General features: G+C 43.9%; 1 protein-coding gene across 1 annotated transcript; it reads right to left on the bottom strand.

Moving 5' to 3' along the window:
• Positions 1 to 15,829: 15,829 nt before the first annotated feature.
• LOC311130431 (myocyte-specific enhancer factor 2B-like) lies at positions 15,830 to 20,050 on the bottom strand (the record flags this gene model as incomplete). Its single annotated transcript, XM_084163154.1, has 8 exons — positions 19,988 to 20,050; positions 19,671 to 19,874; positions 19,206 to 19,346; positions 18,753 to 18,942; positions 17,884 to 18,029; positions 16,534 to 16,648; positions 16,343 to 16,451; positions 15,830 to 16,148 (listed from the first exon to the last, which is right to left on the bottom strand). The coding sequence occupies exons 1-8, from the start codon at positions 20,039 to 20,041 to the stop codon at positions 15,830 to 15,832; spliced, it is 1,278 nt and encodes a 425-aa protein (XP_084019280.1). The 5' UTR covers positions 20,042 to 20,050.
• Between the last annotated feature and the right edge of the window lie 366 nt (positions 20,051 to 20,416).

The raw sequence follows: 20,416 nt of genomic DNA, 5'->3' as shown, positions 1-20,416 counted from the left end.
TTACGGTCTAACCAGAAACCTAGGTATTTGTAGTTGTCCACATATTCTAAGTCAGACCCGCCGAGAGTAGTGATTCTAGTCGGGCGGGCGGGTGCAAGCAGCGTTCGATTGAAGAGCATGCATTTAGTTTTACTAGCGTTTAAGAGCAGTTGGAGGCTACGGAAGGAGTGTTGTATGGCATTGAAGCTCGTTTGGAGGTTGGAGTGTCCAATGAAGGGCCAGATGTATACAAAATGGTGTTGTCTGCGTAGAGGTGGATCTGAGAGTCACCAGCAGCAAGAGCGACATCATTGATATACACAGAGAACAGAGTCGGCCCGAGAATTGAACCCTGTGGCACCCCCATAGAGAGGTCCAGACAACAGGCCCTCCGATTTGACACATTGAACTCTATCTGAGATGTAGTTGGTGAACCAGGCGAGGCAGTCATTTGAGAAACCAAGGCTATTTAGTCTGCCGATAAGAATGTGGTGATTGACAGAGTAGAAAGCCTTGGCCAGGTCGATGAAGACGGCTGCACAGTACTGTCTTTTATCGATCGCGGTTATAATATCGTTTAGGACCTTGAGCGTGGCTGAAGTGCACCCATGACCAGCTCGGAAACCAGATTGCATAGCGGAGAAGGTACGGTGGGATTCGAAATGGTTGGTGATCTGTTTGTTAACTTGGCTTTCAAATACTTTCGAAAGGCAGGGCAGGATGGATATAGGTCTGTAACAGTTTGGATCTAGAGTGTCACCCCCTTTGAAGAGGGGGATGACCGCGACAGCTTTCCAATCTCTGGGGATCTCAGATGATACGAAAGAGAGGTTGAACAGGCTAGTAATAGGGGTTGCTACAATTTCTGCGGCTAATTTTAGAAAGAAAGGGTCCAGATTGGGTCCAGATTTTGCAGCTCTTTCAGCTGGAAAGCATGGCCAGCCGTAGCAAAATGCTTATTGAAATTCTCGATTATCGTAGATTTATCGGTGGTGACAGTGTTTCCTAGCCTCAGTGCAGTGGGCAGCTGGGAGGAGGTGCTCTTATTCTCAATGGACTTTAGTGTCCCAAAACTTTTTGGAGTTAGTGCTACAGGATGCAAATTTCTGTTTGAAAAAGCTAGCCTTTGCTTTCCTAACTGATTGTGTATATTGGTTCCTGACTTCCCTGAAAAGTTGCATATCGCGGGGGCTGTTTGATGCTAATGCAGTACGCCACAGGATGTTTTTGTGCTGGTCAAGGGCAGTCAAGTCTGGGGTGAACCAGGGGCTATATCTGTTCTTAGTTCTGAATTTTTTGAATGGGGCATGCTTATTTAAGATGTAGAGGAAAGCACTTTTGAAGAACAACCAGGCATTCTCTACTGACGGAATGAGGTCAATATCCATCCAGGATACCCGGGCCAGGTCAATTAGAAAGGCCTGCTCGCTGAAGTGTTTTAGGGAGCGTTTGACAGTGATGAGGGGTGGTCGTTTGATCGCGGACCCATTACTGCGCAGGCAATGAGGCAGTGATCGCTGAGATCCTGGTTGAAGACAGCGGAGGTGTATTTAGATGGTAAATTAGTCAGGATGATATCTATGAGGGTGCCCATGTTTACGGATTTAGGGTTGTACCTGGTAGGTTCCTTTATAATTTGTGTGAGATTGAGGGCATCTAGTTTAGATTGTAGGGCAGCCGGGGTGTGACTTATTTCTGGAAAGGTGGATTTTTAGAAGTAGAAGCTCAAACTGTTTGGGCACAGACCTGGATAGTATGATAGAGCTCTGCAGGCTATCTCTACAGTAGATTGCAACTCCGCCCCCTTTGGCAGTTCTATCTAGACGGAAGATTTTGTAGTTGGGGATGGACATTTCTGAATTTTTGGTGGCCTTCCTAAGCCAGGATTCAGACACTGCTAGAACATCAGGGTTGGCAGAGTGTGCTAACGCAGTGAATAACGCTAACTTAGGGAGGAAGCTTCTGATGTTAACATGCAAGACACCAAGGCTTTTACGGTTACACAAGTCAGCAAATGATAGAGCCTGGGGAGTAGGAGTGATACTGGGGGCTACAGGGCCTGGGTTAACCTCTACATCACCAGAGGAACAGAGGAGGAGTAGAATAAGGATACGGATAAAGGCTTTAAGAACTGGTCTTCTAGTGCATTGGGTACAGAGAATAAAAGGGGCAGATTTCAGGCCGTTGTAGAATAGATTATGTACAGACAAGATATGGAAGGATATGAGTACAGTGGAGGTAAACCTAAGCGTTGGGTAACGATGAAAGAGAGAGCATCACTGGAGGCACCGATTGAGCCGGTCTCCCCGTGTATGGGGGGTGGGACAAAGGAGCTATCTGAGGCAGGTTGAGCGGGACTGGGGGCTCTACAATGAAATTGTATAATAAGAACTAACCGAAACAGCAATAGGCAAGTCATATTGACATGGGAGAGAGGCATAAAGCAATCACAGGTGTTATTCGAGAGAGCTAAGACATCAACTGGTAATGGCGACAAAAGTTTGGGCTGAGGCTAAGCAGATAAACAGGACAGATAAACAGGATGGGGTACTGTGTAAAGGAACAGTCCAGCAGGCATCAGCTGTGTAGCTGTGTAGCTGAGTGATCATAAGGTCCAGTGAACAGCAATAGGTGAGTCCAGGAGCAGTTTGATGGCTGCTACGGCACAGGCGAACAGGAGACATGGCTATTGATTGCGTGTGCTAGCGGGCCGAGGGTTGCAGATGGATCTTCGTGGTCGTCGCAACGGGAAGCCTGTTGAAACCACATCAGACGATCCCGTCGGCAGACCAGTCGTGATGGATCGGCGGGGCTCCGTGTCGACACTAGGAGGTCCCGTCAGGTTGACAGAGAGGTAGATAGCCGGGAGATGGGCCTGGCTCGAGGCTAGCTCAAGGCTAACTGGCATTTGCTTCGGGACAGGGGTTGATTAGCCAACAACAACATCCATTCGGTTGTAGCTAGCTAGTTGCGATGATCCGGTGTTAAGGTCCAGTGATTCAGAGATTCCGGCAGAAAATCCAATATGTTCTGGGTCGATAGCGCGCTGTGCAGACTGTGCAGACTGGCCGATAATTGTCCAGGCTAGAGCTGGCTGGTAGGTAGTGCAGGCCACGGACAATGGTGAAAACCGCTAACGGTGGCTAATAGCAAGTAGCTAGTTAGCTGGCTAGCTGGCTAGTTTCAGCCGGAGGTTCAAGATAAAAAGGTATAAGAAATAATAGAATCCGTTCCACATTGGGTGAGGCGGGTTGCAGGAAAGTATATTTAGTTGAAGGATGAAAAGTGAGATTGAGAAATATATATGGGGAAAAAAAGAAAAAAAGGAGAAAAAAAACAGGCTATTTACACGAGCACACTACAGAATACACGACTGCACTGCTACGCCATCTTGGACCAATCAAGTGTAATGTTTTTTAAAATGTATAACTGCCTTAATTTTGCTGGACGCCAGGAAGAGTAGCTGCTGCTTTGGCAGTAGCTAATGGGGATCCATTATAAATACAAATGCAAATACAAATGACAAAGGTGTCTAGCTGCTGAATTGGCCTTCACCTCTGACCTTAACCTCCAGAGTGGATAATATTTTAATCTTTGATAATTTCACTGCACTTATTACTCCAACAATCTATGATCAATATAATTTAGCTTTTTAGCAATGTGATGCAGTATTACGTGCGTCACAATGTAACATTATTCTGCATCTTTGTTTCTCAAATTGTATATTTTTTCTGTATATCACTTCTACTGTGGAATAATATTGGTAAAAACAGCTTGATATTGTACAGCAAAGTGCTGTCAGATATCCCTGGCAATAAGGAACATGACCATCCCGCAGACGTGTTACAGCCAGACTAGGGCCCGCAGGGTGTTAGTCAGAGCTGACATGATTTATTGGAGATATTATTTGACTTCCACATCCAGTCAAAACCCACAAAGACCCCTAATTTAAGGAGGGACGGCCCCTTGTCTGAGCCTTTATGTGCTGATGAGTTGGGATATGCTTCATTGGAGGATATTGATGGTGCTCAAGCACTGAGGAAACTTACCAGAGAGGGAACCAGTTAACACCTTGGAACCTTGTGTATTATGGATGGCTGAGATTCTGATCCTGAATATGTTTCTTGCAATAACAGAATAATTTTACTGTTTAACAATATATTTTTATATGATGTGCTGGAAAACATTGAGTGAAATTTGTAAAAAATATTTTTTTCCTGCCTGTTTTATCTTATCATTCATTTGCCTTTGTGATGCTTTTGAAATCATGGAGCCTTTTACAATGATGGCAAAACAGCTAATCTGAGTACTTTGACTTCATTGGGATAATAAACTCCCTGACAATCACACCTAACCCTCCATTGCCGCCAGGGTCGGATTAAGAAATCATAAATCAAATCAAATGTTATTTTTCACATGCGCCGAACGAATACAACAGGTGTAGACATTACAGTGAAATGCTTACTTACAAGCCCTTAACCAACAATGCAGTTTTAATAAATATTTTTTTTTTAAAGAAAGTATTTACTAAATAAACTGAAGTAAACAATAAATAAATAAAAATAAGAAAATAGAAAAATAACAAATAATTAAAGAGCAACAATAAAATAACAGTAACAAGGCTATATACAGTGGGGGGGAAAGTATTTAGTCAGCCACCAATTGTGCAAGTTCTCCCACTTAAAAAGATGAGAGAGGCCTGTAATTTTCATCATAGGTACACGTCAACTATGACAGACAAAATGAGAAAAAAAAATCCAGAAAATCACATTGTAGGATTTTTAATGAATTTATTTGCAAATTATGGTGGAAAATAAGTATTTGGTCAATAACAAAAGTTTCTCAATACTTTGTTATATACCCTTTGTTGGCAATGACACAGGTCAAACGTTTTCTGTAAGTCTTCACAAGGTTTTCACACACTGTTGCTGGTATTTTGGCCCATTCCTCCATGCAGATCTCCTCTAGAGCAGTGACGTTTTGGGGCTGTCGCTGGGCAACACGGACTTTCAACTCCCTCCAAAGATTTTCTATGGGGTTGAGATCTGGAGACTGGCTAGGCCACTCCAGGACCTTGAAATGCTTCTTACGAAGCCACTCCTTCGTTGCCCGGGCGGTGTGTTTGGGATCATTGTCATGCTGAAAGACCCAGCCACGTTTCATCTTCAATGCCCTTGCTGATGGAAGGAGGTTTTCACTAAAAATCTCACGATACATGGCCCCATTCATTCTTTCCTTTACACGGATCAGTCGTCCTGGTCCCTTTGCAGAAAAACTGCCCCAAAGCATGATGTTTCCAAGTTCTATTTTGGTTTCATCTGACCATATGACATTCTCCCAATCCTCTTCTGGATCATCCAAATGCACTCTTCAGACGGGCCTGGACATGTACTGGCTTAAGCAGGGGGACACGTCTGGCACTGCAGGATTTGAGTCCCTGGCGGCGTAGTGTGTTACTGATGGTAGGCTTTGTTACTTTGGTCCCAGCTCTCTGCAGGTCATTCACTAGGTCCCCCCGTGTGGTTCTGGGATTTTTGCTCACCGTTCTTGTGATCATTTTGACCCCACGGGGTGAGATCTTGCGTGGAGCCCCAGATCGAGGGAGATTATCAGTGGTCTTGTATGTCTTCCATTTCCTAATAATTGCTCCCACAGTTGATTTCTTCAAACCAAGCTGCTTACCTATTGCAGATTCAGTCTTCCCAGCCTGGTGCAGGTCTACAATTTTGTTTCTGGTGTCCTTTGACAGCTCTTTGGTCTTGGCCATAGTGGAGTTTGGAGTGTGACTGTTTGAGGTTGTGGACAGGTGTCTTTTATACTGATAACAAGTTCAAACAGGTGCCATTAATACAGGTGGAGTGGAGGACAGAGGAGCCTCTTAAAGAAGAAGTTACAGGTCTGTGAGAGCCAGAAATCTTGCTTGTTTGTAGGTGACCAAATACTTATTTTCCACCATAATTTGCAAATAAATTCATTAAAAATCCTACAATGTGATTTTCTGGATTTTTTTCCCTCAATTTGTCTATGATGAAAATTACAGGCCTCTCTCATCTTTTTAAGTGGGAGAACTTGCACAATTGGTGGCTGACTAAATACTTTTTTTCCCCACGGGGGCACAGGTTAGTCGAGGTAATTGAGGTAATATGTACAGTTGAAGTTGGAAGTTTACATACACTTTAGCCAAATACATTTAAACTCTGTTTTTCACAATTCCTGACATTTAATCCTAGTAAAAATTCCCTGTCTTAGGTCAGTTAGGATCACCACTTTATTTTAAGAATGTGAAATGTCAGAATAATAGTAGAGAGAATGATTTATTTCAGCTTTTATTTATTTCATCAGATTCCCAGTGGGTCAGAAGTTTACGTACACTCAATTAGTATTTGGTAGCACTGCCTTTAAATTGTTTAACCTGGGTCAAACGTTTTGGGTAGCCTTCCACAAGCCTCCCACAATAAGTTGGGTGAATTTTGCCCCATTCCTCCTGACAGAGCTGGTGTAACTGAGTCAGGTTTGTAGGCCTCCTTGCTCGCACACGCTTTTTCATTTCTGCCCACAAATTTTCTATAGGATTGAGGTCAGGGCTTTGTGATGGCCACTCCAATTCCTTGACTTTGTTGTCCTTAAGACATTTTGCCACAACTTTGGAAGTATGCTTGGGGTCATTGTCCATTTGGAAGACCCATTTGCGACCAAGCTTTAACTTTCTGACTTATGTCTTGAGATGTTGCTTCAATATATCCACATAATTTTCCTTCCTCATGATGCCATCTATTTTGTGAAGTGCACCAGTCCCTCCTGCAGCAAAGCACCCCCACAGCATGATGCTGCCACCCACGTGCTTCACGGTTGGGATGGTGTTCTTCGGTTTGCAAGCCTTCCCCTTTTTCCTCCAAACATAACGATGGTCATTATGGCCAAACAGTTCTATTTTTGTTTCATCAGACCAGAGGACATTTCTCCAAAAAGTACTATCTTTGTCCCCATGTGCAGTTGCAAACCGCAGTCTGGCTTTTTTATGGCGGTTTTGGAGCAGTGGCTTCTTCCTTGCTGAGCGTCCTTTCAGGTTATGTCGATATAGGACTCGTTTTACTGTGGATATAAATACTTTTGCACCTGTTTCCTCCAGCATCTTCACAAGGTCCTTTGCTGTTGTTCTGGGATTGATTTTCACTTTTCGCACCAAAGTACGTTCATCTCTAGGAGACAGAACGCGTCTCCTTCCTGAGCGGTATGACAGCTGCGTGGTCCCATGGTGTTTATACTTGCATACTATTGTCTGTACAGATGAACGTGGTACCTTTAGGCGTTTGGAAATTGCTCCCAAGGATGAACCAGACTTGTGGAGGTCTACAATAATTTTTCTGAGGTCTTGGGTGATTTCTTTTGATTTTCCCATGATGTCAAGCAAAGAGGCACTGAGTTTGAAGGTAGGCCTTGAAATACATCCACAGGTACACCTCCAATTGACTCAAATGATGTCAATTTGCCTATCAGAAGCTTCTAAAGCCATGACATAATTTTCTGGAATTTTCCAAGCTGTTTAAAGGCACAGTCAACTTAGTGTATGTAAACTTGTCACCCACTGGAATTGTGATACAGTGAATTATAAGTGAAATAATCTGTCTGTAAACAATTGTTGGAAAAATTACTTGTGTCATTCACAAAGTAGATGTCCTAACCGACTTGCCAAAACTATAGTTTGTTAACAAGAAATTTGTGAAGTGGTTGAAAAACGAGTTTTAATGGCTCCAACCTAAGTGTATGTAAACTTCCGACTTCAACTGTACATGTAGGTAGAGGTAAAGTGACTATGCATAGATAAGAAACAGAGAGTAGCAGCAGCGTAAAAATGGAGGTTGGGGGTTGGGGGGTCAATGCAAATAGTTTGAGTAGCCATTTGGTTAGCTGTTCAGGGGTCTTATGGCTTGGGGGTAGAAGCTGTTAAGAAGCCTTTTGGACCTAGACTTGGCGCTCCGGTACCGCTTGCCGTGCGGTAGCAGAGAGAACATTCTATGACTAGGGTGGCTGGAGTCATTGTCCATTTTTAGGGCCTTCCTCTGACACTGCCTGGTATAGAGGTCCTGGATGGCAGGAAGCTTGGCCCCAGTGATGTACTGGGCCGTACGCACTACCCTCTGTAGTGCCTTGCGGTCAGAGACCGAGCAGTTGCCATACCAGGTGGTGATGCAACCAGTCAGGATGCTCTCGATGGTGCAGCTGTAGAATTTTTTGAGGATCTGGGGCCCATGCCAAATCTTTTTAGTCTCCTGAGGGGGAATAAGCATTGTCGTGCCCTCTTCACGACTGTCTTGGTGTGTTTGGACCATGACAGTTTGTTGGTGATGTGGACACCAAGGAACTTGAAGCTCTCAACCTGCTCCACTACAGCCCCGTCGATGAGAATAGGGGCGTGCTCGGCCCTCCTTTTCACGATCATCTCCTTTGTCTTGATCACGTTGAGGGAGAGGTTGTTATCCTGGCACCACACTGCCAGGTCTCTGACCTCCACTCTCATCATTGTCGGTGATCAGACCTACCACTGTTGTGTCGTTGGCAAACTTAATGATGGTGTTGGAGTCGTGCTTGGCCATGCAGTCATGGGTGAACAGGGAGTAAAGGAGGGGACTGAGCACGCACCCTTGAGGGGGGCTCATTTTGAGGATCAGCGTGGCAGATGTGTTGTTACCTAGTCCTCCACAGCGATGTGAGAGACTGATCAACAACTACAGGAAGCATTTGGTTGCAGGCATTGCAGCTAAAGGTGGCACAACCAGTTATTGAGTGTAAGAGGGCAATTACTTTTTCCACAGGAAAAGTGGGTGTTGCATAACTTTGTTAATTAAATAAATAAATAAAGTATCAATTTTTTTTTGTTATTTGTAAACTCAGGTTCCCTTGATCTAATATTAGGTTTTTGTTAAAGCTCTGATAACATTCAGTATAAAAATAATTTTTCACAGCACTGTAGATGGCAGTTTCCCATTCAAGTCAGGACTGGCATTGCTAATGTACCCATGAGTTTAACAGTCAAATTGCCAGGGTAAGAGGTTACAAAACCCTTCTATGAATTATATTTCTATGGCCACAACGCAACAAATTGTAGCCTCTACTTGGCTCGCATGCTGTTCATACTGCGGCCTTCCCGACTGTAGGTGTAAAGGACTTAGCCAGTACCACTACCTCCCGATTCGGCACTTACATGGCATGAAATCAGGACCTCTGCCTTGCTAGCACAAGTGAGCGCCCTCCTGAAGCGTCTTACCAGTCGGCGCCAAGCGAAAAGCTAGCTATTCACTGGCGCAAGTGGGGACACTTCAGGTTGAGGGGAAAGTTTCACACATCCCCATGTGCTACATCGGTAACTGCCAAAATAAAGGAAACAATTGAGTAACAAGGGATACAAAGTTTATGTTAGGGTGTGGGGTGCATTTTCCTGGCATAGTTTAGGTCCACTTGTAGGATCTATGCCAAGGCACATTGACACTCATAGTGGCCAAACACCCTTTTAAGACACTTTATGTTGGTGTTTCCTTAATTTTGGCCTATACCTGTATGTGCTTGTAATAAAACTTAATCCACAGTTATTTTTTATGAACTATTGATCCTCTGTGGATAAATTATGCTCTCTGGTGTATTTTAAACATTGAGAGCAGGCTCCTGTGGTTGGATACAAAATTGGGCCTAGCCCCTGACTCACACAATTGACCTGTCACATTTATTTATTTATTAAGCAGTTTATTGTTTTAAAATATATATAAAAAATCAGTTACCCAATCAAGGCAGGGCCCCCCAGTTACCCACATGGGCCTCCTACCATCTCTCCTCCTCCCATCTGATGATTAGCAGATTAGCAGAGCGGCAGCAGCAGGCTATGTTTTTTAAACTATTTTTATTTGCTGCCTCTTGGGCCCCCCACGGGCCTGGGCCCAGGGGCTTCAGCCCCGGTAAGCCCCTGCATTAATCCGGCCCTGATTGTCCCTCCAGGTAAAAGGCCAATACAAAGTGTTGTATATGGCCAGGCAGGCCAAGGCCTCTACTAGCCTCTGACAGGTCTGGGAGAGTGTCCGGCTTAATGAACTGGAAGGTGACAGGGTTGACATATCTATATAATCACATTAATTATGTGCATGTGTTTGGAGGCTCCCTGTCTGCAGCCTGCAGCCACCATGGCTGTTGCTATAGGGACCAGGCAGCGACCAGGCAGCGGAGACTTCAGACATGGCCTGCAGACTGGCCCTATCCTCAAAGGAGCTGCCCAGACACGACCCCTGTGACTCTCTTTTCATTTGGGGAGCAGAGATGGGTGTGCTGACACAGTGTGGGAAAGGGATAATTCTAGCCAATTTCCTCCTAGTTAGTTTAAATTGCAGGGAAATGCTCTATAGGGAGGAATATAGAAGTGTATTCACTGTATGCGATGTCCAGCTGTGATTGTAAGGCATTTTGTACTGTATGCACACTGGCTTTTAATGTTGAAAGCTTGTTGGCTTTTTAAGTGTTCCTCCATTCTTGTTCCCCCCTCAGTTGGAATCTGGTGGTTTGACAGAGTGGTCTGACATGATAATGAGTGACCAGATGTTTTCAATGGACACATGAAAGACAGATACACATGGCAAATATAATTGTATCTGTCTGATTAATATACATCAAAGGGAATGCTGCGACTTCTAAATCACAGTTTTTCGAAATTACAGTCAATTAGATGTACAGCCCTCAGGAGGTCAAAATAACATATAAGTCAAATCATGCTTATTGAAAGACAGCCACATCATTAAAATAAGAATGAAGCCATGAGCTGTTTTGATAAATACAGCCAGCGCTGATACTGTTATTGTGCTGCAATAACCTGTGGTTTTTACTGACAAATGCTTAGAAAATATGTCAAATGTGAATGTATGCGAAAATAATGTTTTTCATGTATCCACAGTTGAAATATACTGAACAAAAATATAAATGGAACATGCAACAATTTCAAAGATTCTACTGAGTTACAGTTCATATAAGGAAATCAGTCAATTGAAATAAATAAATTAGGCCCTAATCTATGGATTTCACATGACTGGGAATACAGATATACATCTCTTGGTCACAGATATACCTTAAAGAAAAGGTAGGGGCGTGGATCAGAAAACCAGTCAGTATCTGGTGGGATCACCATTTGCCTCATGCAGCGCAACACATCTCCTTCGCATAGAGTTGATCAGGCTGTTGATTGTGGCCTGTGGAATGTTGTCCCACTCCTCTCCAATGGCTGTGCGAAGTTGCTGGATATTGGCGGGAACTAGAACACGCTGTCGTACATGTCGATCCAGAGCATCCCAAACATGCTCAATGGGTGACGTCTGGTGAGAATGCAGACCATGGAAGAACTGGGACATTTTCAGCTTCCAGGAATTGTGTACAGACCCGTGGGGCCGTGCATTACCATGCTGAAACATGAGGAATGGCAGATGAAGGGCATGACAATGGGCCTCAGGATCTCGTCATGGTATCTCTGTGCATTCAAATTGCCATAGATAAAAAGCAATTGTGTTCGTTGTCCATAGATTATGCCTGCCCATACAATAACCCCACTGCCACCATAGGGCACTCTGTTTACAACGTTGACATCAGCAAACAGCTCGCCCACACAATGCAATAAACGCTGTCTGCCATCTGCCCGGTACAGTTGAAACCAGGATTAATCCGTGGAGAGCACACTTCTCCAGTGTGCCAGTGGCCATCGAAGGTGAGCATTTGCCACTGAAGTCGGTTAAGATGCCGAACTGCAGTCAGGCCAAGACCCTAGTGAGGACGACGAGCACGCAGATGAGCTTCCCTGAGATGGTTTCTTACAGTTTGTGCAGAAATTCTTTGGTTGTGCAAACCCACAGTTTCATCAGCTATCCGGGTGGCTGGTCTCAGACGATTCCGCAGGTGAAGAAGCCAGATGTGGAGGTCCTGGGCTGGCGTGATCACGTGGTCTGCGGTTGTGAAGCCGGTTGGACGTACTGCCAAATTCTATAAAATGACTTTGGAGGTGGCTTATGGTAGAGAAATTAACATTCAATTCTCTGGCAACAGCCTTGCTGGACATTCCTGCAGTCAGCATGCCAATTGCACGCTCCCTCAAAACTTGAGACATCTGTGGCATTGTGTTCTGTAACAAAACTGCACATTTTGGTCCCCAGCACAAGGTGCACCTGTGTAATGATCATGCTGTTTAATCAGCTTCTTGATATGCCACACTTGTCAGGTGGATGGATTATCTTGGCAAAGGAGAAATGCTCACGAACAGGGATGCACAACATTTGAGAGAAATACGCTTTTTGTGCGTATGGGACATTTCTGGCATCTTTTATTTCAGCTCATGAAACATGGGACCAACACTTTACTTGTTGCGTTTTTATTTTTGTTCAGTGTAGTGTGTCAATATGGACACATATACAGTGGGGGGAAAAAGTATTTAGTCAGCCACCAATCGTGCAAGTTCTCCCACTTAAAAAGATGAGAGAGGCCTGTAATTTTCATCATAGGTACACGTCAACTATGACAGACAAAATGAGAAAAAAAAATCCAGAAAATCACATTGTATGATTTTTAATGAATTTATTTGCAAATTATGGTGGAAAATAAGTATTTGGTCAATAACAAAAGTTTCTCAATACTTTGTTATATACCCTTTGTTGGCAATGACACAGGTCAAACGTTTTCTGTAAGTCTTCACAAGGTTTTCACACACTGTTGCTGGTATTTTGGCCCATTCCTCCATGCAGATCTCCTCTAGAGCAGTGATGTTTTGGGGCTGTCGCTGGGCAACACGGACTTTCAACTCCCTCCAAAGATTTTCTATGGGGTTGAGATCTGGAGACTGGCTAGGCCACTCCAGGACCTTGAAATGCTTCTTACGAAGCCACTCCTTCGTTGCCCGGGCGGTGTGTTTGGGATCATTGTCATGCTGAAAGACCCAGCCACGTTTCATCTTCAATGCCCTTGCTGATGGAAGGAGGTTTTCACTCAAAATCTCACGATACATGGCCCCATTCATTCTTTCCTTTACACGGATCAGTCGTCCTGGTCCCTTTGCAGAAAAACAGCCCCAAAGCATGATGTTTCCACCCCCATGCTTCACAGTAGGTATGGTGTTCTTTGGATGCAACTCAGCATTCTTTGTCTTCCAAACACGACGAGTTGAGTTCTTACCAAAAAGTTCTATTTTGGTTTCATCTGACCATATGACATTCTCCCAATCCTCTTCTGGATCATCCAAATGCACTCTAGCAAACTTCAGACGGGCCTGGACATGTACTGGCTTAAGGAGGGGGACACGTCTGGCACTGCAGGATTTGAGTCCCTGGCGGCGTAGTGTGTTACTGATGGTAGGCTTTGTTACTTTGGTCCCAGCTCTCTGCAGGTCATTCACTAGGTCCCCCGTGTGGTTCTGGGATTTTTGCTCACCGTTCTTGTGATCATTTTGACCCCACGGGGTGAGATCTTGCGTGGAGCCCCAGATCGAGGGAGATTATCAGTGGTCTTGTATGTCTTCCATTTCCTAATAATTGCTCCCACAGTTGGTTTCTTCAAACCAAGCTGCTTACCTATTGCAGATTCAGTCTTCCCAGCCTGGTGCAGGTCTACAATTTTGTTTCTGGTGTCCTTTGACAGCTCTTTGGTCTTGGCCATAGTGGAGTTTGGAGTGTGACTGTTTGAGGTTGTGGACAGGTGTCTTTTATACTGATAACAAGTTCAAACAGGTGCCATTAATACAGGTAACGAGTGGAGGACAGAGGAGCCTCTTAAAGAAGTTGTTACAGGTCTGTGAGAGCCAGAAATCTTGCTTGTTTGTAGGTGACCAAATACTTATTTTCCACCATAATTTGCAAATAAATTCATTAAAAATCCTACAATGTGATTTTCTGGATTTTTTTTCCTCAATTTGTCTGTCATAGTTGACGTGTACCTATGATGAAAATTACAGGCCTCTCTCATCTTTTTAAGTGGGAGAACTTGCACAATTGGTGGCTACACTAAATACTTTTTTCCCCCACTGTATACAAATTAATCCTGGCAGTAATTTCATGTTGTCAACCAGAACTGGAAGTGCCCATATACCCTCTATGTGTATGTCTTCAAGACACTAATGATGCAGTTTTATCATAATACCATCACAGTGCACTGCTTGAACCTGTCACTTTTGTCATGGAAAATCTGATAATTAACGACCACTAGTAATGGCTGATTCTTCCTACATTATGTCTTGCCTCCAGAGTGAGTATGAAATATGTTGCCCTCTTGTGGACAAAGGAGTTCACTTCAACGTACACAGAAACCCACAAGGAGAAACAAAATGGATACAAGATCATTTTACATTATACTTTTTGCAGACTTTTAAAACACAAAATGGATAAATGAAACAATTCAACACACCAAAAATCCAGTGCATAAAACACACAAATCATAAAAATAATAATAATCAAAAACACAAACTCACACAAGCAATAAAACGTGTCTTAATGTTTTTTCATAGACAAAAGTTAATTTATGCAGCTTCTTTGATAGGTGTCTGATTCTCAACATACCTTATTCCCATTGCCCCACTGACAATTAATCAAATTGTTCCTTTTTCACACATGAATAAATAGCTTTTGCAGGGCTGGATTACCAAACGGCCATGCAGGGGTTGGCGGCCACCTGGAGGTTGGGCTCCCCCACAGTTAGCACATGATAGCAAAATGTGTAGAATTGCAGGAGATTTGCTTGAAAACTGCACAATTCTCTTTCAGCCTCATGGCAAAAAGTGTACAATAGCATAAGATGAGCTACAAAATGACAGTACGGTAGTCCGGCCCAGAGCTTTTAAATGTATTTAAACAAACTAAAGCTAAACTTTATTAAATGGTTAGACTGAATATGGACCTTAATTGTTCACAAGCGGGAATAGGTTGAAGATGTAAAATGATTACTACTAATGGATGATTCTTACATGCTTTCAGAAATTTCTAGAAATACATTAGATGCTAAACTTTGGCTTATTTTGAATATTGCTTTACAAATAATTAAATTGAACACAATATTCATATTTAAGGAAATAAACACATTACATATCCTTTGGTCTTAAATTGATGACAGCATTTTGCATTAGTAAGGCCAGTGTCCAAAAAGAAATAATTAAACTATGCAGTATATAGTGTAAAAACAAACAGCTTTGCTCAGTATTATTTTAGTCTTAAAAAGCAACACTAAACCTTTACAATGGAACCAATTATCTAAATCCCTGAGAGAGACTTAAAAAAGTGCAGATTACATTTTTGTTTTTCTGTGATCAACTTCCCACTCACTATCACGAGGCCCTGCCCATTGGGACCATGATAGATGAGTAGAACCTTGCTGCTCCCTAATTGGTCTCCTGTGAGCTGACCACTTCATTGATTTTGGGCTGAAGGCTAAACTAAGCATTAAAGTTATATATGTACAGTAACTGGGGACCTGAATGTGAAGTATTACTCTGAAACACTGTGCTCTAAGCTACATGGCTAAATGACTGATGCTCTCACCCTCTGCACTGGGCTGTAGCTCAAGCAGGAGGAGAGAACCACATTGATGTGTGGTTTGACACCCCTCTGAATCAACACACAGACAAACCAACCAAACCCAACGACAACAAACCACTCTATCTCCTCACTGTATCGAGATCAGAGAGGCAGTGCCACATGCTCATTGCCCACAATGGATAGTTCAGCCCAGCTCTAAGGGTGGTCTTTCTTTCCTCTGGGATGATGTGAACGAGTGAACCCCATCTCCCCATTCTCCTCTCTCTGTGTGTGGGAAACCATGTGGCAGGCTTTTTGTGTGTGGTAGTCGCTGCCAGCTATCTCTGCCATCCATCGCTGATTTCTAATTGCCTCAGGGGCAGCCCCCCTTTCTCCTCTGCCCCGTGCTGAGCCGGGTAGGGAACACCTCCTTTGGGGAAACCCTCTCTCTCATTGGCTGGGTAGGGCTCATGGGGGGTGTGGCGAGCGGAATTGGGGGTGCTCATTGGAGAGTGCTGCCTCAAGTGGTGCAGGGGTGGAGAGGTCGGGGAGCAGATGTGCTCCGGGGAGGAGCGCTCCGATTTGATGCTGAGGTTGATGGAGGGGTGAGGAGGAGGGGTGGGGGTGGAGGACTGAGAAGGGAAAGAGCACCCTCCGCTGGACATCCCGGTACACAGCAAGTGGACAGAGAAAAGAGAATGGTATATGTATGATATAGAGTATGAAATGAATCCTCACATGCTATTTTTCCTATAGAGGCCACTAGAAGACACTTCACAACACTATCAGGTCCATCGTTGTGCAAAGTTCAACACTGAGTAATTGAGTAAGGCGTATATCAGTGGACTTACACTTGGCTGAGGTGAGGTACATGCTGCTCCTGCGGTTGTGCTGTCTGCCAGGGGTTCACTGTCCCACGCTGTAGACTCACAGCATGGGAGAAACCTGGGTGGCTGTAGTCTGGGAGGGAAGAGGAGAATTATTGTATATCACTAACTAAGAAGCAGGTGAAGATTTAAGAGGAGCAGAGATGTAGTCTTACCAGATGGTCCAGCAGAGGCGAGGCCGTAGCCCCCCAGACTATGGCTCAGCAGACCTGCCTTCCCCATGGCCAGCATGTGGTTCCCTGGGTGCATGCCCGGGTACAGTAGGCCTCTCTGAACATTACATGGAGAGAGTTCTTTTTTCTATATCTTAGCAGGGAGTCCCATTGAGACCAAGGTCTCTTTTATAAGGGAGCCCTACAAATACACACTTTACAAATACCACATAATACAAATATACAAGATTACAACAAAAAAACACACTCAAGAGAAACAATCACATTCCTCAGCAAAGATGTCCCCAATTAACTATTTGAACTGCCCAAGAGACCGAAGGGATCTCCAGATAGCCATCCCTGAGACTGTGTATGGTAACTCATACCTCTAAAGGTTATTAATGATGTTAGGTACGGGGGACGTTTTTGTAAGAGAGCTTTATAAATAAAAAGAGAGCAATAAATTGACCTCCACAACTTCAAAGAGGGCCAGCCTACTTTTTGGTAAAGAATTCAGTGATGTGTACTGAACCTGTCGCCTGTAATAAAGCGCAGTGCGCTATGATAAACTGCATCTAACGGCTTTAATATAGTGTCAGCTGCATTCATATAGATGATGTCGCCATAGTCTAAAACCGGTAGGAACGTTGACTGAATGACCTGCTTTCTGCTATTTAACGAGATGCATGACATATTCCTATAGAAGAAGCCCATTTTAATTCTCTACTTCTTAACTAACTCATCAATATGCTTTTTAAAAGATAGCTTTCCGTCTATCCAAATGCCCAGATATTTATAAGCGTGGACACGGTCAATGTGGGCACCATCCAAAGTAAATATGCCTAATCTCTTCATTATCACTGTTAAAAAGCTATTTACAAAACAATACAATGAGAGTGAGACTGAGTACAAGTGTGAGTGTGGTTGGTCCTCTGATTGTCCTTTCGTAATGGCATCGTCATAATCCTGCTCTCTGATTGGTCCCTTTGTAATGACATTGTCATAACCCTGTCCTCTGATTGGTCCTTCATAATGACATTATTATAATGAAATTGTTATGACCCTGCTCTCTGATTGGTCCATCATAATGACATCGTCATAGCCCTGCTCTCTGATTGGGTATTTCGTAATAACATTGTCATAACCCTAATCTCTGATTGGTCCCTTTGTAATATCATCGTCATAACCCTGCTCTCTGATTGGTTCATCATAATGACATCGTCATAACCCTGCTCTTTGATTGGTCCTTCATAATGACCATGAGTGGTAGTGGAACTATATAGCCTGCAGTACTGCAGTACCTCATGCTAACCTCGCGTTATGACTGAGAAGTAGGATTTAAGAGATACTTACAGAACTGTTAAAGTTGGCACGTGTGCCACCCATGCCAGGTTGGCTCTCTGTCCGCCGGTTCTCACTGCCCAGGTTCAAAGGGGGAGGAGTCTTCATCTCCAAGGCCCGGCTCAGGTTGCCATGGGAGAACATAGAGTTGCCAATACCTGAACAGAGAGAAAACAAATAGGAAGTGAGAACAAGATGTTTCACTCACCGACAGAACACTCAATCACTCTCTCTCAATCTCTGTCACTCACTCCGCCTGTAAAAGTAATTTTTTAGGATCGAACTTTGGAACTGTATCTCTAATAGACCTCTGCCACTTCAGATTACTTCAGACTACCAAAACCTACATTATTAATGTCAACCTGATAACAAAAAATGTATTCACACATTAACTTAGTAAGCATAATACGTATTTTCCCCATACATTTAGCTCTGGTCTGTATTGATAAAAAGGGCAAATTACAAGCATCATACTGTAGTGTATAGTCTTTCAAAATGCTGAGTTAATTAACTACAAAGCTTGGTTGCGATTGCACACCATTGAGTGGCATCCCTACGCATGTCTACAAATAACTATAGGGTGTGAAGAGTGAGGGGTTGAGCTGAGCTGAGATGACCAGCAGGTGCAAAACACTCACTGCTCAGAAACCACAGATCAGCCGCCAGACGCTGTTTCACTTGTGGGGGGGACTGTTTCACACAGCACACACACACACACACACACTCACTTCCTGTGTGCACAGCCGGCTGCACAGCACTGAGGTGGCCTCACACTCGTGGACACTCGTCCATGCCATCCATTCTGTAGGCAAATCATGTCAAGAATGGTACCTCTAACCCTCTAGGAATGTTTGCAAAGAGGAACTAGGGGGCCAGGTCACCTGAGTGTGGGGACATGAAGGCAGCATGGCAGTGGGGCCCTGCAGAGCTGGCTGAGCCTGGTCTAGCGCCTAGGGGCTTGAAGGCCGGGGGTCTGTGGGAGCTCGGGCTGGAGTTGGACGAGTTAGGGTATCCATTCTCACAGCCGGCAGACGCCAGGAATTGGGCCTCTGGTGAGTGTAAGGAGGGGGCCTGAGGAGAAATATGAGAGAGTGTCTGTTTGAGTTAAGATTTGAAAGTTAGGTCTATTGCAGCTGCATTGCAGAGCTAAAGTGTCTCTATGAGTACAAAATGTGCTCACTGAGTCAAATGAATGGTTTGACCGTTCAATAGAATCCTTTTTTCAAACTGAGGCATTCTTCACAGAATAAAATAAATCAATGAAACATCTTTAGTTCATGTACAGCCTTTGGCTCAGACAGCATGTGTCTGATAAGACCAGTGTGAGTACTAACATAGTAGCGCTGGCGGGCCAGGGAGAGGTCCATGCCCTCGCTGAGTGGGCCGTACTTCTCTGCTGCCAACTGCATGGGCTCCTCAGTGTCCAGCAGCTCTGTCCCGTCCAGGCCCAGGCCCAGTCCCTTCCTCCGCAGAGTCTACAGCAGCAGGACAGAGAAAAGAGCAGCACACAAACATTACCTCAAGGATACTTCATACTACAGCACGTTTAAACTATTGACTCTTGGGGATGTCCTAACAATACAGAAGTGGGCTGTACCAACATTGTTTTTTCAATGCTTTATGGGGGTGCCCAGGTAAGCATTTCATAAATGTACACATTCAAATGTCAAAGCACTCTCAACAGTGTGTCTTTTTTGGGAATGAATGTCATTGGAACCTTGGATATAATTATGCAACAAATTACTATACATATAGGAGAACCTGTTGAGTAATGTGTGGAGCTAGTAATATATTTATACCTCCAGTATGTCTGTGTTGGTCCTGCTTTCGTGAGGCTCGCTGTACTCTGTATACTTGAGCAGGACCTTGTCCATGTCGGTGCTGGCGTACTGGAACAGACGGTTGGTGCTGTTGAAGATGATGAGGGCGATCTCACAGTCGCACAGCACGCTCAGCTCATACGCCTTCTTCATCAGGCCAAACTTACGCTTGGTGAACGTCACCTGGGAACAGAAATATATTGGTTCGTGTATTATTTTGTCTGTGACTGTTTAACTATACCTTGTCAAATGTAACAATCAATCAAACGTGATCGAGAATAATTAAAGAGTTGTACCTGTCGATTCCGCTGGTCCAGGATACGAGAGATTTGTATTTTTTTCCTTCCCATTGTGTTTACGGTCTGCGTGTCTGACAGGTGGCTTAACACTGTGAAAAGAGATCTTAAAAATAAATAAAAACTTGATCATTTGAACTCATCACCTTTTCAGCACAGCACGTAAATGTCATCCTAGTAATGAAAACGATTATTTACGTTAACTTTATTTCATCAGGATATCCCACTGAGATAAATACTCTCATGTAGATCTCATGGCAACATCAACATCCCATTACATAAGCAAACCATATGGTTGAGACCCCTGACCACTTCATAAACAGTGTAACGGTTAGGCCCATACACAGTGGTGTCACTCAACCTTATCAAAATAAGAGCACCAACCACTGTACAGTATGGGTCTTAACCTTGAGACAATTCTGATGGGAA

This window comes from Coregonus lavaretus, assembly GCF_964263955.1.
Source record: "Coregonus lavaretus genome assembly, chromosome: 6".
Classification (NCBI taxonomy): domain Eukaryota; kingdom Metazoa; phylum Chordata; class Actinopteri; order Salmoniformes; family Salmonidae; genus Coregonus; species Coregonus lavaretus.
The sequence above is the reverse complement of the archived record's forward strand: the minus strand, read 5'-3'. Positions and strand labels throughout refer to the sequence as shown.